The sequence below is a fragment of the Ruditapes philippinarum genome, unplaced genomic scaffold (assembly GCF_026571515.1).
Source record: "Ruditapes philippinarum isolate M1 unplaced genomic scaffold, ASM2657151v2 ctg759_1_1_1_1, whole genome shotgun sequence".
Taxonomy (NCBI): Eukaryota; Metazoa; Mollusca; class Bivalvia; order Venerida; family Veneridae; genus Ruditapes; species Ruditapes philippinarum.
The window spans coordinates 99,551-124,288 of record NW_026857984.1 but is presented as its reverse complement, the minus strand read 5'-3'; the positions used below and the strand labels follow the sequence as shown (position 1 = coordinate 124,288).

At 32.8% G+C, this 24,738-nt stretch overlaps 1 protein-coding gene across 1 annotated transcript; it reads left to right on the top strand.

Annotated features, from left to right (window-relative positions):
- Window positions 1-831: 831 nt before the first annotated feature.
- On the top strand, window positions 832-24,658 carry LOC132751674 (elongator complex protein 2-like). Its single transcript, XM_060741890.1, has 19 exons — window positions 832-984; window positions 5,425-5,521; window positions 5,719-5,789; window positions 8,939-9,113; window positions 9,580-9,660; window positions 10,441-10,517; window positions 11,104-11,170; window positions 11,392-11,559; window positions 12,156-12,251; window positions 13,301-13,401; window positions 14,140-14,262; window positions 15,040-15,195; window positions 15,969-16,326; window positions 16,902-17,032; window positions 18,875-19,067; window positions 19,877-19,998; window positions 22,799-22,917; window positions 23,299-23,400; window positions 24,098-24,658. The coding sequence occupies exons 1-19, from the start codon at window positions 859-861 to the stop codon at window positions 24,294-24,296; spliced, it is 2,562 nt and encodes an 853-aa protein (XP_060597873.1). The 5' UTR covers window positions 832-858; the 3' UTR covers window positions 24,297-24,658.
- Window positions 24,659-24,738: the final 80 nt, after the last annotated feature.

Genomic DNA, 24,738 nt, shown 5'->3' with positions numbered 1-24,738 from the left:
ACGCCCTCTATACAATACAAATACAATGGATTCATCAATATATTCACCCTCCTAAATAAAGCTTGGTTCACAGATACAGATGCGATCACGCGAATTAATCAAGGCAATGGAAACTGATACTTTTGTTAAAGGTCCTGAATGAGGTATACATAGTGTGGTCTTTTTATGCCACAACAGTAGGCAAAGTCAACACTTCATTTTTTTAAGTAAAAAAAAAATACTGGAAATTCAACAATAATATCATTTTCATGTTTACATTTGTTATACATTTTGCATATTTTTGTTGATATCTATGTTATAAGATAACAGTTTATGTTTAATCAAGTTTTCAAAAATATTTCTTAAGTCAGCGGCCTGTTGTCGACGATACTTATCACCTTAAGGAAGTTTAAAAGAACATTTCGAGACAGATTTTGTAAACCCAAAATGTTCAGTAATTTGACAACAATTTAAAAAAAGTTTTTTATCTATTTAAACTATTTTTTATCGTCGCAGTTTGTCTTGCTCCTCTATTACTAGGTGACAATGCACATGTGCTTGTTTATTGATGAATAAAGTTAAAACAATTTTATTTATCAAGTGTCGGTGTTATCTATAGGCCTATGCGTCCGAGTTCTCTTTCCAACAATAATGTTGTTGCTTGTATTTTTATGTTTTCTTCTTTTGTTTGTTTGTTTCTCGTTTGTTTGTTTCTTATTTCCTTTGTTTATTTTTCATTTAGTAACTGTAGGAAAAAAAATATATTGAAAAAATTACCAAATTTTGCTCGTTTTAGTGCCTTACAGCCTTATGACAAGTTGAAAAATTTAGTGGTATCATATCCTCAAAAGCGTCTAGCTATCCCGAGTAAAACCCAAAATGGCTGGCATTGAGGCATGTTACATCAGTTCGGGATGTAATAGAACACCTCACTCGGCTGATTGGGGGAGAAACAATGTCATTTGTTACGGATCATCCAATGCTATCGTTCTGTATCAACCTGAGGTGTAAAATTATTTTTTATTAAGTATATTGAAGAGAAAAAGTCAAAATTTAATTTTTTTTCTCTTTATTCGTACTCATAAAATTTCGACTCATTATGAGTTCTGAATTCAAAATCTTTATACATGTATGTAGCTTTATAATATTTTGTTCCTTCATTTACAGTTGTGGAGCATTTAAGTTTCGGATCAAATCCGTTGCAACATTAGCCAAAATAATACACATTCATTTGAACTGGCGTTTAACTTTAATTTTCCTATGATTTTATTTCTGAACATTATTCAATAAAAAGATTTTTCAAAATACTTTCAAACTTCACACAAAATTTCAGTTGGTCATAATGTCAGGACTTGAAAGACAACAAATGCTTATTCTGTCTTAAATTTGGTCAATTAACTTCCTATGCTTGTGTACTGAAGAATGCATTTTTTCCGGAAAAGAGTCAACTCGGCCCTATACCAACTCGGCACGGGTCAACTCGGCACGGGTCACTCAACTCGGCCCACTTTACAAAAATATATATAACGTATTAAATTTGTTTGCATGTTGTTAAGTTAAGGGTTAATGAATATTAAGAAATATCTTATTATTATATAATTATACATTGTACTTCTGCCGAAATAAAGTATATTTAGAAAAAAATTGTTATTTATTTGTCTTATATTTATAAACTCTCTCTGTCGAACTACGTAAATAACCAAGGTATATTGAGTGAAAAGCAAGAGTTGTTTCCCTTCGCTTGCAAAAGAATGCAAATTTAGCCGTGTTTAAATGGCTAGTTTGGGGCGATTAAATGTCCTATTTTAAAATTTGTTACACCAATTAAAAGCTGGTGATCTTAGCTTCCTCTCAGTATATATATCAACACATTGTTTAACACTGAAGGTATTTAAATTTATGGTTAAACCTACAACGACTTAGAAATACAGTGAGATACGCAATCGGTTATCTTTACTTGCAATTTTACTGATAAAAAAAGCCTGTCTGCTGCTAGTTCTGAAACTGTCAATCTGTGTTTTATAAATAATAACAATAAATAGTGATGACACAAACCTAAATATTAATAATCAGTGTTCTGCCAAGGATTCAAAAAAATAGGGACAAATGTCTCATTAAATAAAAAATATTGGGGACATTTTGAATATCAATAAGACATCAAAATTTTAAAGAAAAGATTACCTGACTTTATTTTGATGTTTGATAAGCATAGAGTTTATTTAAATTCAACTGTTCAAACTGTAACTTGTGAATAACTGGAATTTTTATATGTTGAAATTAGAATTTTTGGATGTGAAAGCATTAGTCTTATTATGTTTAATGCACAATTTACGGGTCATATAATTATCCTTAGAGTAACTAAGCCATGTAAAATCATTTAACCATTTGTTTTGGAATGGACGTACAATAGATTTTCGTTTGATGTCAATGTTTTCTGAAGGCTTCAGGGTTGAAGATGATGTGGACTGGTACAATACATTATTGTTTTTGTCAGACTTTCATTGTCATTGGGAATTGGGCTTTTTTTTGGAAAAAAAAATTGAGTATTATTTTTGGTTTTTTCTCTGGCGTCTGCATTATTAACAACAGTAAAAGTAAAATATGTTTTCATTGGCCGTTCTATAATTATAAACCAATCAGAATCGATGTAAGATAACTTACGCGCACTTTGCTTTGGTTACCGTGTAATAATTTTAATGCCATGAGAATTGCCACCACTTTTGTTGGATTCGTACTCAGAAATTTCGTACGCGACAATATTCGCACCACTGCATTTTAATGTGCGACATTTGCAATTTTTTAGCGAGAATGTCGCGGATTCGCGGCCTTGGCAGAACACTGAATAATTAAAAAGTGGGCCTAGTTGACTTGTGCCGAGTTGGAATAGGGCGAAGCTGACTCGGGGGCCTAGTACGTTTTAGGGCCGAGCTGACCCGGATTCATTTGATTCCCACTTTGATGACATTTATTTCATCCAGGGAACTTTCCTTTTCGCACTTAAATCATATCAATCATCGGAAATTATCGGACAACTTTGTTTTTAGTCTTGCTTTAATTTTCATCTGTCGCATTTAATGAGTACTGTATTTTGTACATTGTTGCCACTTAGTAGTAAGTAACCACCACATTGACAACATGAACAGTACCTGGCTGAAAATTAGTTGTTTTCTTGCTTAGCATCTAGTTTATTTTCAGACTGCATTTATTTTATGTAAAAAATCAATCATCTGCAGTGATTATTTTTTTTCAATTTTCAAATCAACCTGTGGCTTTCTGAAGGGGAAAATATAGCGTGATAAATCAGAAAACCTTGGGGAAAATCAAATTCTAACAACTGAGAATGCTTTACCCACACATGTTTTAGATTATTCAATTTCAATTCAACTTAACATCCGTGATACATACAGGGGCCATCTGTAGGGACAGCATTCTGTCTAAAGCTGATATAAGTCAGCTGCTGTTAAATCATGGCTCTAGTGAAAAATGTGCAAAGGGCATTTTAGGGGGAAAATAGTAGCATTTTTAGGGGAAAATATACCTATTTAGGGTAGAGGTGTAACGATTCATCGATGCATCGATGCATCGCGATCTGTCATGTCCCCGATGTATGCATCGTAATGAAATGACAAATTCCAATATATTGCGATGCAATACATATTTCACCTCCCGATGTACCGATACAGCGGGAAGGTATCGCAATACACTAACAATATATTCCAGGAATATAAGGACAAACGTATTTTTTGAAAGACTGAAGAAAGAAAAATAGCTCGGATGTAAACAATAAACAAGCGCGACTATTATCATCGTTGTCATCTCGTTTCCCCATGTCCGCAATCATTTAACGGTTACTAACCAAGTTTTATCAATTCCATGTAAATGGACTGGTGTTCTTTGAACTTGTTTATAATAAAAACATAATTAGAGATCTGTGTGATTTCAAGAAAAAACAACCTACAAACACGAATTTTATTTTGTAGTACTTAAATGTCGGATTAAAATAGTGATGATGACAACATCCCAATGTGATATTCGTCACGTATTTACACTTTCATTTCCGTTGACATCATTTTCCCGTAAAAAAAAACAACAAAGCAAACAAACAGAAAACATGAAGACTGCAAAATATGTAGACGGGGAAATTGCAGTCAATCCTCCCTGGTCACATAAGTCACGAGTTTTGGGAAAATTGTAGTTTTTGGGGAACAATGAGACAGTGTTGATAATGTGGAAGACCGGACGTGGAGTGTTTGCAAAATCAAAATAAAATACTCTGGGGTTGAGCACAAATCTTTTGAGAAAACTGAGACGAAAACTTATAAACTGTCATTTTCACAGTTGTTGACCTAATTGTAGATCACTTGTTACTATTTTTTTCACAAGAAAAATCTTTAGTGGTTTATTGTAAGACTGAAATTGTTAAACTGCCATATTTACAGTATTAGACTTTATAGTGTTAGAATAGCTAGTAGATATCAATTTGCTGTTATGGTTTAATTAAAAATACCTTAATCCTCAAGTAATCAGAAAAGTAAATTGTTAAAAGATCAAAATCAGAAACCAAGTTATAACAACAAGTTAAAAGAGTTTATTTTTTTGTTATTGTAATAGTTTTATATTATATTCCTAATTATGCTGTAAACAAATGGCCAATTTTTTATATACTAAGTCTAAAAGTCAGTATCGTGATACGTATCGCATCGCAACATAAGAATCGCAATATGCATCGCATTTCTTCAAAGTATGCAATACATATCGTGAATCGCATCGTTTTGAAAAACAAATATCGTGATATGTATCGTGAAAGAAAAAAATGGCAATGCACAGCCCTAATTTAGGGCTAGGGAAACAGCTTTTATTTGGCTGTAAAATGCAGGGAAAAAAATCACTGCAATGTACAGAGATTTTTTTACAAACTCATCAGTGTGGGTCCTAGGACTCGCTGGACTATAAATCTATGTGTCCCAAAATTTATCCGACAAATCCAAGTTACAAGGTTAGGCTTAATATTGATTTAGTGATATGAAAGGTATATTAACAATGGAATGAAGAAAAAATGAATTCGAATTCTACATTAATTACAATGCTTCTGATACTGAAATTATTCATAACTGTCAAATAAATTTAATAAATTTATTTCCATTGATTTAGTTTGAGATTAATCAAAACTATGCTTATCTTTAGTAAAGCACATAATTATTTCTTATCTGTAGATGATTTGCAGACCTAGAATATGATTGACATAAATTGAACACAATTTGGTATTTATTACCAAATTCCTGTCGGACAGGACTTTCTACTCAGAAAAAGTATGCATCCAAAAGATGCACATTATTTGAAACTTTGCATCCACAGCAAATTTAATGAGTTCTGGACTCAGGATGCAGAGGTAAAAAAATCACTGCATAATGTATCTTGAAAATACATATTTTATTATTTCTTCAGGTAAAACAGGAGGGAAAAGAAAGTCAAGTTTTACAGACACTGACAGGACATAAAGGGAAAGTTAACTGTATTAAATGGATACCAGCAATTGATTATGGTAATTAATAAAGCTATTGTTCAGTCTTGAACAAGAAATTTATTTAAATATTAAAAGTTGCCTTTAATCTTAATGACCCTTTTCTTGAAAATACAATATTATATAGATTTTAATGTGTAGAAATTTGAGTTTCCATTTCCATGTTCCTTACTTCAACATTGGTTCAGACTATTGTGACAAGTACAGATTTATTCTAGGTGATGAGACAGAACTAGTGTCAGGATCTGTTGATAAAACTGTGATAGTGTGGCAGAAACATAATCATACTGTAAGATGTTTGTTTTGGTTTCGTACTTAATAACTTCTTAATGCAGATTTATCATTTCTTGTTGGAAACATGTTTTATATATTATCTACTTGAAAGCAATTTGTGTTGTACACTAAATAAAAATCTTGAATATGTACATTCATTGATACAGCATCAATTGCCTAAATTTTAATGAATGCTGAACTAGTCTGTTTAAAATTTTTTAACAGGATAGATATTAAATGGCAAGGTATATTCAACTGATAATTATTAGAGAGGTAAATCATCATTGTTTCACAGATATTTTTGTGTCGCCTCTACGGAGTAGTGGGGACATATAGGGATCACTTCTCCGTCGTCTGTCTGTCCGTCACAAAACTTGTCCGGACTACTACTCATAAACTACTGGATCAATTGCATCCAAACTTTACAGGAATGATCAGTACCAAGTCTAGTTGTGCATATTGTCAGCATTTTCGGGTTCAATGATTTTTGTCAGAGTTATGGCCCTTTAATAATTTTAATTTTTAAAGTTTGTTCGGACTACTTCTCTTATACCACTTATGCAATTTCAATGAAACTTTACAGGATTGATCTGTAGCTCAAGTCCTTGCGCATATTGCACGGGTTTTCCGGTTGAATGATTTTTGGCCGAGTTATGGCCCTTTGATAAAAAAGGTGTTTTTTTCTGTGTGTTGCCAGATACACAAAAGCTTGTCTGGACTACTCCTCATAAACTACTGGATCAATTTCATCCAAACTTTACAGGAATGATCAGTACCAAGTCTAGTTGTGCATATTGTCAGCATTTTCCGGTTCAATGATTTTTGTCAGAGTTATTGCCCTTTAATAATTTTTAATTTTAAAGTTTGTCCGGACTACTTCTCTTATACCACTAATGCAATTTCAATGAAACTTTACAGGATTGATCTGTAGCTCAAGTCCTTGCGCATATTGCACGGGTTTTCCGGTTGAATGATTTTTGGCCGAGTTATGGCCATTTGATAAATAGAGGATATTGAATGAGTGTAGTTAAATACTAAATTTATTGAACGAGTTGAATAAAATCATATTATGCGAGCCTCTGGCGAGCATAATATTGTTTTATTCAACGAGTTCAATAAATTTCGTATTGAATCTACATGAATAAAATATTCTATTTGTCACATAATATAAAATAAGAACAATAAACTGTAAAAATAAGAAATTTTTCAACGACGCGCCTTTAGTGTAACGCTAACATTAGCGGGCTTTAACGCTATGTTTCTATATAGCGCAAATGCAGGCTGTCCAGTGTCCCTAAAATTCCTAAAAAATCCTAATTTTTTTCAGTTTGGCTAAAATTCCTAAAAAAATAAAAAATTCAAAGGGAATTCCTAAAAATGCCCTATTTTTTCACTGAAATTCCTATTTTTTTATCTTTTGTTATAACATATCCCGGAACAACCATTTTTCATTCACAACCTAAATTTTAACACAGTCAATGGTGCTGATGTCATATCTGACTAAATTGCATAAAGTCATTTGTTGTATTTACTTCAACTCCTGCAGAAATGTCATACTTGATTTATTGCCAGATGTTATCAGAAAAATAATAAGAAACTGTTTATTTTAAATGGAACAATGAAAATTATCCGACTTAGACTATATCAAAATGGTCACTTGTTTAAAAAAGAGATAAAAAATTTCCAAGCAAGTTATATTTTTTATTTGCTACAGAGTTTTACCATTTACCTCAGCCTTAGGTGTATTTAAAGCAACTATTTATGATGTACCACAAAATTTCATCAGACTATGTAGGGGACCTTTTTAATAAAATCTTAATTTGTAATCAAGTTATTTTGAAGTGATGACTGTAGAATAGATCTTTTGTAAGTGATACCAGCTGGCAGATCTAGACATGTTTTCATATTTGGTAATACTATAAAGTGGGTAAGGTAAACTGGCTTTAATGATGGATGCTTTTACCATTTTGCGCCCCAATTAGCGTACTAAGAAGTGACACCTTCAGCTGCCCTTTTTGTACACATTAACATTTAATTTAGTCATACCAATGCAATATACTGTAAATATGTTATAACATTAAGTGTATGTTGTTTTTTTTTTAATCTGGAAAAAAAACACTGTAAAAATCATTGCATAGATTGACTCTGTTGTGAAATTTCCTACAATTTTTAGTAGCCCTGATTTATTTTTAACAAATTCTTTAGTGGTGAATACCCTGCTGTTTGAATTTAGATTAGAATATTCCTGGGAATGACCTGAGTAGGTCATATTGTTTTTATTGTTTTTTAAGAAAGATCAATACTTGTTCAAACTGTACCAATCTTAAAATGAATAATTGTTGATAAATTTTTTTATGCATTTATAGCTAGAATAAATTTAAAGCATAATTTCTCCTTCCATTTACATGTACTATTGGCAAATAACAGCTTAACTAATTGAATATTGGTTGTTCTGGGATACTCATAACTTAAAAAATGTTTTCATTCTAGTTATGTTTTAATGTAGTTAAGTTTTTCAGCTCTTATTCATAGTAGGCAGTTAAAGGCAGTTGACCAGTGAATCTATTTATTCACGGTTGACCTATGGAACACTGGTAGACACTTTTGTTATAACTGAACTAGAGCATTATTTGTGAGTTTCTTACTTTTGTATCAAATATGCTAAGTTGAGCCCAAATCATGGTCTTTTGGGGCCATAATTTAGTTATAAAATTCCAAATTTTAGCCCTAAAATTTCTTTTACTTACCCTAAAATTCCTAATTTTAGCCCTAAAATTTCTTAAAAATTGCCCTAAAATTTGCCTTAATTTTTTGTCAGAGGGTGCTGGACAGCCTGCAAATGACGTCACGTCAAAGTGTTATTACACTAGTGTAATATCGTTTTTATTAAATGGCTTTATTACACTCCTGCGCCGCGGTTTATGTGATAAAAAGGTGTTTTTTTCTGTGTGTTGCCAGATACACAAAAGCTTGTCCCCACTACTCCTCATAAACTACTGGTGCAATTTCATCCAAACTTTACAGGAATGATGTGATCACTGATTGCTCTTGTTTAATCTTTAAACTGTGGACATACTGAAGTAAGAATCAAACAACTGCAAAATTGTACAGGTAAAATTCATTGCATTATCTTTCAGCCGAAGAATGAATTTTGTTTATTTTCAGTACAAAGCAGTTCAGGTTTTAATTGGGCATTCAGCACCAGTTACAGCCCTTGAAGCAGTGTATGTATGTGCGGAAAGTGACAAGTCTGGACAAGGGAGGCAACTCTCTAAAACTATTTTAATTACAGCTTCCGTTGACTCTACTGTTAAAGTATGGACAAGGCTGCCTGATCAAGGTTTGATTACTTCTTTCATAAAATTGCAACAACATGTAGATTATTTAAAGAAAATAATTTGCCATTTATGGTAAAATAATTGCCTCGATATTAGATATGCAGTTAAAAGTCTTTATTAATGATTGGTTTATATTATAAGCTACCATAACTGCATAACTACATTTACACATGTGAAACAGGCAATTTTAGAATTTTTTTTATTTTGATTTTTTTTGTAAATTTGAAATAAATGTCAGACAAAAATTGATGTATCCTTCAAATGGCTATATGTTTTGTTGAGTGCTATTTTGCAGAAGAAGTGGGTATAGAAAAATATCAACTAAAAGTTAATGTATATTGTTTATGTAATAGTATAAACATAGAAAACCACTAAATTCAGGTAGAAGGAGAATATTTATGGATATCACTATTGTTTGTTTATTGGATATGGATATTTTGTCAACACACTTTTCTTGTTTATTTGTAGATTTCATGGAAACACAATTTATAAGTTATGGTTCTGGTTTTGCATTGGATCTATCACTGATTGTGATACCTAACACAACTTGTAAGTTACATAATTCTCTAAATTTGATTTATTTAATGAAGAATGATATATATAATGGTTATTTTATGGTATATAGAATTTGACATGGGTTGCCATGTAATATTATTGTTGAGTACAATACTGATTTCTATGAATCAGTACACATCAGCTGTCAAACCTGTATTGGTCGAGTCAAGTGTATTTTTAGCAGCTGTGCACATGTTAGTATTGTGTTAAAAATGTAAAATGAACTTTTCTTTCACACCAACCTCTGATACCTCATCAGTGTTTTGACATGAATTTTTCAAATTCAAAATGTCATTTCCATGTGATGTAGAAATAAAATACCAGACAGTTAGTAAAAGAGAATTTCTGCCTTTTGATTGATTTTTAGTTTGACTATGAAGAATAGGGAGTAATAATATCTTTAACTCACCCAGGGGTGGGTACATGTATATGAGTCACACTTTTGTTAAGTTTTCTCTTGCAAGTTGGTATCTTCAAAACTACTGAAGGGAATGGGTTGTAGTTTCACACAGTTATTTCCAAGGCCCATAACTCTTACATGGATTTTGACAGAATTATGGCCCTTTTTAAGTTGATAAAATGTATACTATCCAGACTCTTGTTTTACTACGAAGCAGCAAGAAAAGTAGAGCATGATTTCCTAGCAACAGCTGTTGTTTTATCATGTACCTTAATTTGCTTGAAACAAAATGTCAACAAAATCAGCAGCATTGTTTACAATGGAAATATACGTATATTATTCTATATAATATTGATATAATGAATGTGTTGTAGGTTTGATGCTAGCGTGTGCATGTGATGATATGAAGGTACATGTATATACAGAACAAGGCAACGCAGACCAGTCTCGGGTAATCCATTTATTTATGAATTATTTTAGATTCTATGTGCGTTGTACTGACAAGAAGTTATAAATTACGTAGAGGATATCAGTTTGTTTTGCATGTAAGATCACAAGTATCTCACAGGCTGATCACAGATGCAATTCATTGAAATGTCACATTGTTTTTTGAGACAAGTTAGTACATGTAGAAGCCAGGAAAATAACTTCTGGCACACAGTTGTTTAGGTTTTGAATTATCTCCTTTTGTAATGCTTAATGATGTCGGGAAAATAACTTGAAAAGAATAAATTTGATTCAAACTTCACACAGTGATAGTGGCCAGTAAGAAGTAGTGTAGTGTTCATGAATCATAATTCTACCTTGCTTAATTTTTTTTATCATGATCCACACTATTTATTATTCAGTAAGTACTAAATTTGAAATTTTACCTGAAAAAATGATGGATGGTTTTGTCCAGATTGAAAAATGGAAAAGTCCATTTAAGATATTAAGTAGAGTAAGAGTTAAGTAAATGTCAGCATTTTTTGTCAACATTTAATGTTTTGCCAGTACATTGAATAAATTTTTACTGCAGATATGTCTATGTTTTTCAGTTTGTATCATCTATGACGTTATCTGGGCATGAGGACTGGGTCAGGGCTGTAGATTTTACTGTAGATGGTATGATGTACCTGTGTTATATTCTTATTATTCTTATATAAAATAACATTCAAAAGTATATAATTTATTTAAATGTCATGATTATCCGATGAAAAGAGATGTTGCAAACATGCAGTATTATAATGTATATAAATACAATGTGATGTTTGCTAGAATTTTTTTGAGATAATATATGCTTTAATCATGCTTGACTACAAGATAAACATATATATATTTTCTAGACAGTGGAGATGTATTGTTAGCAAGTGCGGCCCAGGATTATTTGATTCGAGTATGGAGATTTGCTCACAGAGATACAGATACTGGCAGTAAAATAAACTCTATTCTAGATTTACCTATAGATAAAGATATTCAGATGAGAGAAAATACATTCTCATTGAAATATAAAGGTGAGAAATCTATACCATATTGTCTTGTATTTTAATTGAGACAAATTTATGTCGGCTATTGAATGTATATAAATTAGAATATGATTGTTAGAGTAATAAAAGAAAATTATTGTTATATGGGTAATATGGCAATAAGAATTAATAAAAAGCATCAGAAAAAAGTCCAGCTCATTGTGGGATTTGAACTGACATCTTACAGCTTACAAACAAATACTTTAGACCACTTGACTGCTAAAGATCTAATTCCCCAACACTTTTGTCAGAGGTTGTATTTATAGAAACCGAGGAATGTGTGCACAAGAATGTACCACTATTTCATGCATATCAGACCGGATTATCTATTGTTTTTACTAAAAAAAACCTGTCATACACACTCCATGTAAGACAGGGCTCATGCTTTAAATGATGTCATACCCACATGCCTTTTGTGAATGAAATGCGTTTCTCTTGGGTAACTGTTTTGTCGGAAACTCAGCAGAGTCTTGTTACCACTGTAAACAGTTATCCTTGAGCTAGATATTCCGGTCTGTACCGGTGGCTTGAGTAAGATCCTTATAGTATGTGAATTAAAAAGATTTTTACGTGTTTATTTGAAGATACCATGCTGGTATATGCTGTCAGTTTAGAAACAGTTTTGAGTGGACATGAAAATTGGATATACACTGTGAAATGGAAACCTCCAGCTCTAATTGGTAAGAAAAATTCATTTATACTACTTGTATATTGTAATTTGATTATAATTTGTTCACTGTCCATGTGTTTCATGTCTTCAAACACTTCTTTCATCAAAACTTCCAAGGAGTGATCTTTATATGGTGCTACCACTATATAGCTAAAATTATTCTAGTCTTCTGTAAAAAATGGCCATCAGAGCTTAAAGAAGAAAAACTTTTAAACTAAAAAACATCAAAATGTTGGTTTTGTTTTATGGGCCTCAAAATAGGGCTAAGAAATAAGGAATATTGGTCTGATACACTGAACAATTTAGCTGCCAGAACTGAATATAAATATGTATATACAACAAATGTACATATATGTGTATATGCCTAAACAACACTTCCTTAAAGGCCTTAGAGATGATTTTTTTTTTACTTTCTTCAGAAAGAGCAAACATTTATTGTGTTATTATGCTGGATTAGAAACATGTAAAATGCTTTTCACCTAATGTAAATAGCACTGAATATGTACATGTATAACAAAATGATTTGGAAGGGTAGCAAAATTTCTTCCATACAAAATACTAAATCATTATAACAGTGTTTATTGGCAAATGCAAAGACACAAAAAATTGCTCAGCTATATAGCCACTGGGTGACATTTTGGAAACTGTAAAAAGATTAGAAAATTTTTAAAAACTTTTGAAAAATTAAAATATTAGCATGTTTGAGGCATAAAGGGACTTAAACTGTTTGGCATAATTTAATGGAACTTATCAAGAGAAAAAAATTAATTTTACTTTACAAAATTAGCAAAATATGTTTAGTTCTACTGAACAAGATGTGGTCACAACTAAAAAGTGAACATAATGTTTTAATAACAAAAATGAATGTAAATGAAAAAATATAATTAAGCAAATTCCTGGCTTTGAGATGAATCAGATATTTTGTTTACTACAGCTGTCATGTGCAGTCTGTTTCATAATTAGACCAATTTGGCTAAATTGATATATAACTGGCATTCTTTTGTTGTCTAAGGACTTGTAAGGACTTGTATCATATATGATAATATTTTATTCATTTAGATGGTAAACAGCACCAGGAAATGTGTCTGTTGTCTGTGTCTATGGATAAAACTATGATACTATGGGAACCAGAGTCAGAATCTGGTGTATGGACTGAACAGGTAAACATAGATTCATCATTCAGGTTGTATAAGATACAACATAGTATTTAAAAGTTTAAGAATTTTGATGTAGGCCGAACAATTAGAGACTACTTTGTAATGATTTTTATGTGCAGGAAATAGATTTTGAAGGCATTGTTGTAGAATAATGCATAGTTTGAGTTCAACTGTACAGAAATATAATCATGAAGGTTGATAGACCTGAGTGATCAGTTACAAAGCATTTGAACGATAAACCATGCATACTTATACTATGATGCAAGAAAAATTAATATTTATTTCCATTTTAACATGCTAATAAAAAGAAAATTGATGAAACTATGTTGAAATAAATTGCGGGTAGAAGTAATTTTTCAGATTTAATTTGATTTATTAATGCCATATCTGACTTCAGATGACATTTAAGCATTTCTTTTTCTATGTTGTGCATATATCCTGTAATAATTCACTTGATTGCCCTATCTGTTTGAAAGGGGAATAGTGTGAAGCATGTTAGAAAATTGAGCCACGTCATGACAAAACCAACATAGTGCGTTTGCGACCAGCATGGATCCAGACCAGCCTGCGCATCCGCGCAGTCTGATCAGGATCCATGCTGTTCACTATCAGTTTCTCTACTTGTAATAGGGTTGGTAAGCGAACAGCATGGATCCTGATCAGACTGCGCAGATCCATGCTGGTCGCAAACACACTATGTTGGTTTTGTCGTGACGTGGCTCAAATGATTATATACTACAGATGAGAGTTGGAGAAGTGGGTGGCAACACACTTGGTCTTTATGGTGGAATGTTTGGTTGTCATGGTGATGCTATATTAGCTCACGGTTACCAGGGAGCCTTTCATCAGTGGGCTCGTAATAAGGTAACATATATAACTACAAAAAAAATGTTTATTTACTATTACTGTCTTTATTTGAAGATTTTACTTACTGTATTGGTACAGTCTATTATGTTACCCACTATAAAGCCAAAATTGGATGGCTAAAATTGTATCACCTTGTGGCTGAGGGGTTGCCTTTTAGGGTTGAGGCATCAGAATTGTGTCCATCCCTACGTGATAGTAAGAGGCAACTAAATGGATTCAAATTGCTGGAGTGTATGCAGCTCTCAGGTTTTAACCCCTGGTGATGCAGTTTGTAACATCTGAGGTTAGCCAAAATCATCTTTCCTGTTTCAGCGCCATATGACCTAAACTGTGTTGGTGCATCGTAAAACAGAATAAAAGAAACACTTCTTGTAAAGTTTCAGAGAGTAATAATTATTATGTTGAGAGTATACTGATAAAATTAGGAATGGAATCTGAGTGTTTGTTCTTGAAATTGGTAATAAGGCATTAAATAGAGAGAGTATAATTTTAACGTGGCTGACTTACTTTAGATTTTTTGTAAAGATGTAGTCAAAGAATTCTGGTATTTAAGCCATGAGTCTGCTTTAACTGAAAATGATTAACCATTGCCTACACATCTAAGACTATTTTGTTTGACTTGCTCTATACTTTAACTTCAAATCTTGATATCCCAGATTATGATAAATGGACTGTCCCAAAAATGAAAAGCTGGACGAGTCCATTATAAAAATTCAGCATTTTAGGTTAATAATGCGTGAGTTTATACTTGATTCAGGTCATCTTTATTTACAGGAGCTGGATATATGGGAGCATATGATTACATGTAGTGGACATTTTGATTCTGTTGAAGATATTGAATGGGATAAAAAGGGAGGTAACTTCTTACTAAGTTGCAGTTTGGATGAAACAGTAAGGTTACATGCCCCTTATGTGAAAAACGATAGAAAGGTAAGTTTGTGTATCTATTATTATAAAATGACTGATTTAAGTGTTTACAAAAGTATGTAGAATGAGAGGATTTTTCAGTCTTCACAATTTACATAAAAAAGATGCATTAATGATGGAGTACATAATGTATAATGGCTTTGATTTACCACGAAAGTCAAAGACAGATTATTAATAAATTCAGAAATATTTTATTTTCAAGGATTTCTCTTCAATTATTTTTTTATTTTTTTTTGCATGGCTACAAAGTTGCATTTGCTGTCAATTTTTCTTGTCTCTATCTGGTTTATTGCTCGATGTCAATTCACTTTAAGCTAAGCTGCTTAAAAGAAAATGTTGAGCTATAATGACAGCTGCTGCATCTTTGTATGTTGGTGTCATTGTCTTCGTGCAAAAACCTTATTGTAAACCATTATTCAAATAATTTAAAAACTTATCAAATACCTAATTATCATGACAAGAAGCAGTCATTACACAAGAGGTATAATTCTGAAGGCAACATTTTTGGAAATATGCCCCTTTTAAACTTAAGATTTTTTAACAGACAAGCAATAACATGACATGCCATGCTCTTGTGATTAATAGAACCTGATTTCAATAATATTATATGGTAAAAAATAAGTAAGCTATAACTGTTTAAATGTGTATTCAACTTTAAAAAGTTTTGACATATGAAGTCTTGTGTTTGCTTTATATTTACATATATGCTAGAAATATACATATTTTTGAATCCATAGAATGATATTGTTTTATTATTAAGTTTTATTGTGTTGCAGGTATTTTGGTATGAGATAGCGCGGCCCCAAATTCACGGATATTCTATACAGTGTTTAGCAATGATAAACAGATATCAATATGCCTCCGGTGCAGATGAAAAAGTGGTGCGAGTGTTTGATGCACCGGACAACTTTATAGAGAACTTCTGTAATTTATGTGGAGTTAACTTTAATGAGGAGTGTAAAAGTATCGAGGCTAAAAACCGACCTGTTGGTGCTAGTGTACCGGCTCTTGGACTTTCTAATAAAGCAATTTTCACTGGTGGTGGTACCACAAATTTAACAGAAGATCTTGAAATTAAACCTGGGGATAATGAGCAATATTCAGATACTGTTTTCACTCAAACATTGCTTAAAGGTAAACTATAATGTTGTGCAATAAAGATAGGGTATTTTGGTTATAAAGGTCATAAATCAACTTTACAACTTTTACTGTCATCTGAAGCACATTGACATGCTTTCAGATGTGGGTTTTTGGGCACCTTACCTGGAGAGCTTCTTTACTTGATAAAATTCACCGTCTGTAGTGAGATTCAAGTCTAGTTGTGAAGAGCTAGTGATTTTAGTTAGGGTTGTTATAATTTTCCCACTGTGTTATTTTGTACTTCATTAAATTTTTACATGCTTTACTTTCTTACATGATATTTTGAAGATAGTCATTATTTATCACTGTCAATATATTACTCTCAATAGAATGATGATATTAGAATCCTTCAATTGATGTACTAAGTAAATTTTACCTTAAACAAACTTTCTGAATTACTTTGCAAACATCTCTACATATATATTGCTTGTTTTGGTGATGACCAATAAGATCATGTTTCATCTAGCTTCAATTGACCTGTTTGTTGCAGCACATAAATGTTGATATGTACCGGTATACATCTCACTTTAAGCATTTAAACTTAACTTGTTTTTCTTCCCTTGATATAGCACCCCCTAGTGAGGAACATTTACTACAGAACACATTATGGCCAGAAGTACAGAAACTGTACGGTCATGGCTATGAGATATTTGCATTGGCATGTGATCCGCAGGGGAAAGTCCTAGCTAGTGCATGTAAAGTAAGTGTTCAATATTGATATTTATGCTTGCATAAAAATGGCACACGCAGGTATACATCTACAGAGAAGTAAACAGGCTTTAACAGATTAAATCACTTGAGCACCCACCATTGTAGCATGTTTTCCACTATGCGTAATTTTTCACTCTACATTGATTGATTATAAAAGTTATAAAAGTTCAGCTTGGCTACAAAAACATATTCATGTAAAGAAGTATTACTGGGATTTGTTGATGTACTTCATCTTATAAACTGTCTGTTAAGTTTGACGATGAATGCATTTCTTCCCATTTATTGCAGTTTTAAAACATTTCAGGAAAAATATAGGTGTAGAATTAATTTTTTTTGCTATGAAATATTCTCAATTTCAGAAATTTTTGTAAAGCTGTGATTTTTAGCTCACCTGTCACAAAGTGACAGGGTGAGCTTTTGTGATCGCTTTTCGTCCGTCCGTCCGTCGTCCGTCCGTAAACTTTTACTTTAAATGACATCTCCTCATAAACCACTAAGCCAATTTCATCCAAACTTCACAGGAATGTTCCTTTGGTGGTCACCTTTAAAAATTGTTCAAAGAATTTAATTCCATGCAGAACTCTGGTTGCCATGGCAACCAAAAGAAAAAACTTTAAATATCTTCTTTTAAAAAACCATAAGAGCTAGAGCTTAGATATTTGGCATGAAACATCTTCTAGTGAGTGTCTACCAAGTTTGTTCAAATAAAAGCCCTGGGGTCAAAATTGGCCCCGCCCCGGGGGGTCATTGATTTTCCCTGTATGCATATAGTTAAAACTTAAAAAATCATCTTTTAAAGAACCCAAAGAGCTAGAGCTAAGATATTTAGCATGAAACATGTTCTAATGGGTGTCTACCAAGTTTGTTCAAATAAAAGCCCTGGGGTCAAAATTGGCCCCGCCCCGGGGGGTCATTGATTTTCCCTATATGCATATAGTAAAAACTTAAAAAATCTTCTTTCAAAGAACCAAAAGAGCTAGAGCTAAGATATTTAGCATGAAACATGTTCTAATGGGTCTCTACCAAGTTTGTTCAAATAAAAGCCCTGGGGTCAAAATTGGCCCTGCCCCGGGGGTCATTGATTTTCCCTATATGCATATAGTAAAAACTTAAAAAATCTTCTTTTAAAGAACCAAAAGAGTTAGAGCTAAGATATTTAGCATGAAACATGTTCTAATAAGTGTCTACCAAGTTTGTTCAAATAAAAGCCCTGGGGTCAAAATTGGCCCCACCCCGGGGGTTCATTGATTTTCCCTATATGCATATAGTAAAAACTTAAAAAATCTTCTTTTAAAGAACTCAAAGAGCTATGGCTAAGATATTTAGCTTCAAACATGTTCTAATAGGTGTCTACCAAGTTTGTTCAAATAAAAGCCCTGGGGTCAAAATTGGCACCGCCCCGGGGGTCATTGATTTTCCTTATATGTGTATAGCAAAAACTTAAAAAATCTCCTTTGAAAAAAACCAAATAGCTAGAGTTAAGATATTTAGCATGAAACATCTTCTAGTAAGTGTCTACAAAGTTTGTTCAAATAAAAGCCCTGGGGTCAAAACTGGCCCGGCCCCAGGGGTGTCATTGTTTTTAACTATATGTGTATAGTAAAAACTTAAAAAAAAATCTTCTTTTAAAAAGCCCAATGAGCTAGAGCTTAGATGTTTAGCATGAAACATCTTCTTATGGGTGTCTACCAAGTTTGTGCAAATAAAAGCCCTTGGGTTAAATTGGCCCTGCAACGTTGGGGGGGGGGTTGGGGAGCCTATATACAGGTGAGCGACCTCAGGGCCATCATGGCCCTCTTGTTTTTCTGATAATGTGTATTTCTATATGTAGGCTGCAAAGGCGGAGTTTGCATCTGTGATATTATGGGATACTGTTACTTGGCAACAGATTTGTGTTCTAGAAGGTCATAACCTCACTGTGACACAAATTGTGTTTTCACACAGTGGAGAGTATATACTGACAGTGTCAAGGGACAGAACTTGGTTTTTATACAAAAGAAAAGGGGCTGACTGTCCGGAATCAGGTACAACTTTTATCATCTATTCAATTTCTGTAAATAAGTAAAACACAGATGTTGTTTATTACTTAGATAGAAAGTAAAGTTTAAAGATATACTATGCTCATCTTTGGGTAAAATAATTTCTTTGCAAACATTGATTGAAATTTAGAAAGTTCACACTGCAAATGTAGAGTTTAAAACGTGTGTCCTATAAAAGAAGTTTATTGTACATTTAAAAACAGACCATATTATAGAAATCATCAATTTTTTCAAATACCAAATTTCTAATTTAATTTACAACCCCTTCGCTGCCAGAGGGTTATTGATCACCTATTTGCCAGAGGGTTTTCTAAGAAATTACTATATTATTAATCAATATAATTATATAATTAGTATTATAATAATAATATATGTTTCCAAATCTGTTAGTATAATAATAATTATTGTTGATAGTATAATTTTCTTTATATTTATTATTATTTTGATTAATATTATTATTGATTTATTATTATTATCATTAATATTATAGAAACGGCTAAAGCTGTTCATATGGAGTATACGCCGAAAATAACAGGGCAGTGAAAGGGTTAAAGAATATTAGTGCTCACTGTATATAATACTTATGCAAACCTTGCCAACTTTTTTATAGATTATTACATAACAAAGTAATTCATTACCACCAACATAGTCATTCATGTAGTTTTATCACATACTATTGCCGTTTTTGTTGCATCGTAAAAAGCCAGAGGCTTGCATAATATAATTTTATTCACCTCATTTGAAGAATTCACTTGTTCAGTATCCTCAATTTATTTTATCAATTATTTTTACAGATCCATTGTTCTCGTGTATAGCTAGCGTGGACAAGAAGACTTGCTTACATTCACGAATTATTTGGTCATGTTGCTGGTCACATGATGACAAATATTTTGCTACAGCATCAAGAGATAAAAAAGTAAAAACCATTTGAGCAGCGTCATGACAAAACCAACATAATGGGTTTGCGACCAGGATGGATCCAGACCAGCCTGCGCATCCGCGTAGTCTGATCAGGATCCATGCTGTTGGCTTACAAAACCCTATAACAAGTAGAGAAACTGATAGCGAACAACAGGGATACGGACAAAAGCCCCCCCGGACGAAAGCCCCCCCATCTAAAAATGACAAGGTGGACAAAAAGCCCCCCCATGAAATTTTCACATAGGACAAAAGCCCCCCATAAAAAAGTTAAGGTAGGACAAAAGCCCCCCCCCCCCCATAGTCAATCAAATTTACATATATTGTATTAAAAATGTGTTTTTTATGTGTTTAAAAGATATGTATGGACATCACATGTAGGTGACATAGTGCTTAGGATATTAATTTGATCCCTTTACAAAAGTGATTAAACATCACTACTCTTCTCACCCTTGCTATGTATATGAAAAGCTATGAATTCGGTATCACATGCATGCATTATTTAATTTTTTACCATAAACTTTGTTATCACTTCAATATATACATTATAAATAAACATTAAAACAAATTCTTTTCATTTTTATTTAAAATTTTGTGTGAAATTTGATGAATTTGAGCACCTGTTTGTGTGAAAAAAGATGGGGGGCTTTTGTCCTACCTGTATTTTTGATGGGGGGGCTTTTGTCCTATGTGAAAATTTCATGGGGGGGGCTTTTGTCCACCTTGTCATTTTTAGACGGGGGGGCTTTCGTCCGGGGGGGCTTTTGTCCTACACTCCGAACAACATGGATCCTGATCAGACTGCTCAGATGCGCAGACTGGTCTGGATCATTGCTGGTCGCAAACCCATTATGTTGGTTTTGTCGTGATGCGGCTCATTTGTATATTGTAACTTTGTTCATATTATTAGTAATACAGTAAAATGCCACCTAACGACCACGCCACAAATAGGACCACGCCGTTATTACGGGCACTTTTTAAAAGTACAAAATATTTGCCTTCTTTATTCATTGAGAAAAATGACCAGTATACCGACCACGTCTCTAATCCGGCATAACGACCACTTCTGTCAGACATTTGTGTGTATTTCTTATCAAAACATTAACCTGTATAACGACCATGCAACATAATGGCCAGACATCACTTGGTGTTTATTGACCCCCAATTAATTGTCGTAATCTTCCCTCTGGCGTAAACAAATACACCGGGTCAAGTGAGGTCATTAATATGTATCGATTGATTAGACGCTTGCTTTACACCATTGATTAGACGCTTGCTTTACGGTGTATCTTTAGAATTCAAACGTCAACATGATCAGTTTAAATCACTTCTGGCTAATTAATCTAAGCAGCTATGGTGTGAGAAACGATTAATTTGTCAGCGTAATTAGGATGTGATAAACTGGTAAATAGCATTAAGGATTGTTTGTTGTGCATCACAATTTGTAGCAAGTATGGTAAAAAGTGATAATTACACCAAATTATCAGTTCATGTGTGCTTTATTTCGATATGTAATTAATGTATAAATCATAATGAGAGTTATAACTATATTTAATACCTCATATTTTTCCTCTATAGGGGAGACTTAACATCTAGCCGTTTATTGATATTTTCATTATATTAATGATGTATCATAATTATTATCATGCATTAAATTTTTTTTTTTGTTTCAAAAATATGTGTTTCTTTTTACTCATTTTATTAAGTATATTTACCATGTGCATAAAACTATGTAAGGTATACATTAAGTTAAGTTGGACTTCGTCAGCTATTAAAGTGACTTACTCACTATTAAGACCAATTCACTATTAAGACCACTTTGAGTCAGTCCCGTAAGTGGTCTTAATAGAGAGAATTTACTGTAAATAGTTTTGACCAGATATATGGTCCTATATAAACAGTTGTTTGGTCATATAACTTGAGTCATTAGGGGAGAGTTTTATAGCAAACAGCAGTTTATATATGGACATATTACCATTAAAGAATCTTTATAACTTATTTGGCAGTCAGTTAAGAGTACTTTAAATATCTCTGTAGTAAATTTTGTAGAATGTTACAAACTTGCCTCACATCGCTGTCGGTTTGAATTCCATCACCCATGACTTTGTATTCTTTCTTGTCAGTAAGCTATCTAGCAAGCTTATGAAAGGTCAGTGGTTCTACTCAGGTTCTTGTTTGTACCTGAAATAATGCATGGAAAGGCACCTAGGTTTTTTTACTCCGCCAAAAAGGCTGGAAAGTCGCCATTTGACATGAACTGTGTTAGTGTGATGTGAAACCCAACAAAAAGAAAGATGCAAACTTCAGTCAAACTTCCCTGATATACATGATAAAGGTTCAAGTTTACTTTTTTAAAGACATACACTGATAAAAATATATATCATGTGATGAAGAGAATCAATTATAGTTAATACTGAATTTATTTTATTTATCCATTTCTGGAACCAACCAGTACTGAGCAATGAATGTCAAGTTTCTTGCAACGGCTTGGCCCTGACAGGGTTTGAGCCCAAGTGGCTTGCCATCTAAAGATAACTAGTCTGCTTGTTAATCGCTCAGCCATGCTGCCACTGCCCCCCAAAAAAACAAAAAGAACAAAACCTTACAGTCTTAAATTGTTAAAATTGTAAATTCACTCCCAGAAATGCTTGAAAGCTGGTAACATGCCCCCTTTATAAGGTTTTATAGACTTGTTTATAAAGTCCCTTTGAAATGGCAATGAACTCATCGTATATAATATTGATATTTAATATTTTGATGTAGAATATGATATTTAGCATATATAATCATGATTACAGGTGATTGTATGGCAGTGTCCTGTAGGTTCCGATGTAACATCAACAGCTGTCAGTAAACTAGAGCTACCAGATTCTGTCACAGCTATACATAGTGCTCCAGTGTTTCTTCATGATGGAAGGTCCTCCCATTATAATACTTTATGCCATTATATATGTTTATCATACTTAATCCAACCAAAATTTTCTAGAATTAGTTAAAATTAAGTCATTGTTAAGTTTACTGTTTCTCAACAAATTCCTAAATATTTCCTGCCAAATATCTAAATCTAGCCTGAATGGTCTCAGTGGAAAAGATTTTCTATGTTTTCACAATCTAAATACTTGATAACCCATGACCTTTTGGTGCAGGGCCAATTTTAACCCAAAGTCTATAAATTGCTTTGGTCAGAATCAAATCACCTTTTAAAAATTTTATATTATTTTCTCGAAAGTTTGTATTATTGTTATTATCACACTACTTACCAGAATGTAAATAGAGCATATTTTACAATGTTTTACAGTTACCTGTTTGCTGTTGGCCTAGAAAATGGACATATTCTGTTGTACAGTTGGTCACTTGCTGAACCGTCGTCGTGGAAACATCTGACTACTCTAGATAACAAGTATACTTTTTATTGAATTGTTTCTTGTTGTTAATAAAAGCTATTTAGATTTAAGATCTTTTGAACCAAATGAGTCAGTGTTAGCTGGAACACTTACAACAATTTTGGTTTTTTAGCTTGACTATTAGAAGAATAAAGGGAGCTTTTGTGCACTTTTAGGCATTGGCACTGCCGTCTTACTGTGCTTAAGTTTTTGCATGCAAGTAGGACTCTCCTAAACACCTGTAAATTAGGGAGAGCTTTAGTACTCTCTTAGCGTTAGCTTTGCCATCACACTTTGGTTAAGTTTTTGTGTGCAAATATCTCCAAAACTATTGAAGTGAATTGGTTGAAACTTCACACACTTGTTCACTGTGATTATCTAACATAATGGGTGCAGGTCCCATAACTCTGAATTACCATTTCCACAAAATTGTGCCCCTTTTCTAACTGTCCGGCTCTGAGACTAGTCGAGCTCAGTTGAAATTTAATATAATGTTAATATTTGTATCTTATTAAGGTTTAAAGGAGTTTTAGTTTTTAATGTTCTCAAAATTCATAAGTTTACTATTCACAAATGTTTCACTTTTTTATTTAAATTTGTTACATAAGTGTGTAACATTTATGTGAGGGAAGGTTCAAATAAACTGTGAATAAGATTTTTTTTAATTTGAAAGAATTTGTTCTTTTTCTATGTACTTCTTTAACTTTCTTACAGCACAGCTCATCATATGACTGTGAAACGTCTGAAGTTTCGACCTTGTCTTGGTTTATGTGGTATCCATGGTGATGACCCCACAACGTCAAAGGTGAAGGACTCAGACAATTGGTTACAGTTGGCAAGCTGTAGTGCGGATCATTCTGTGAAGATATTTGACATTAATCTACAAACGTTTCTCGCTTCTAGTTCATCCTGATGAAATAGACCCTTTCATCAGATGTTATTTAAATGTGTCATTTCAAAAATGGGTGTCCCTGGCTGAGGTGGTTAATGTCGTTGACTTCAAACCACTTGCCCCTCACTGCCGTGTTTATGAATCCCAACAGGGACATTGGATTCTTTCATGTGAGGAAGCTATCCAGCTAGCTTACAGGTCATCGCTGGTTCTACTTGTTAAATATTACTATTTCATTCTATGATATACTTTATACAATCAGCATTACCAGGTATACTGTTGATTTAATGAAATAAAATACACACCAACACTCTAGTGTAGAATTTATATATGATGTTTTAATTTATTACCAAATAAACTTTACAATAAAATGATAATTATGATACATGTGTTTGTCTCAAATTGTAAATATATATTTGTTTATGTTGGAAGGATTAAAGTATAGAAAGTTGTGAACTTGAGG

Coding starts and splice junctions, on each gene's coding strand:
- LOC132751674 (XM_060741890.1), top strand. CDS start 859: ATGGCTGGCATTGAGGCATGTTACATCAGTTCGGGATGTAATAGAACA. Junction 11,560..12,155: donor ATTCTCATTGAAATATAAAG/GTGAGAAATCTA, acceptor GTTTATTTGAAG/ATACCATGCTGGTATATGCT. Junction 12,252..13,300: donor GAAACCTCCAGCTCTAATTG/GTAAGAAAAATT, acceptor TTATTCATTTAG/ATGGTAAACAGCACCAGGAA.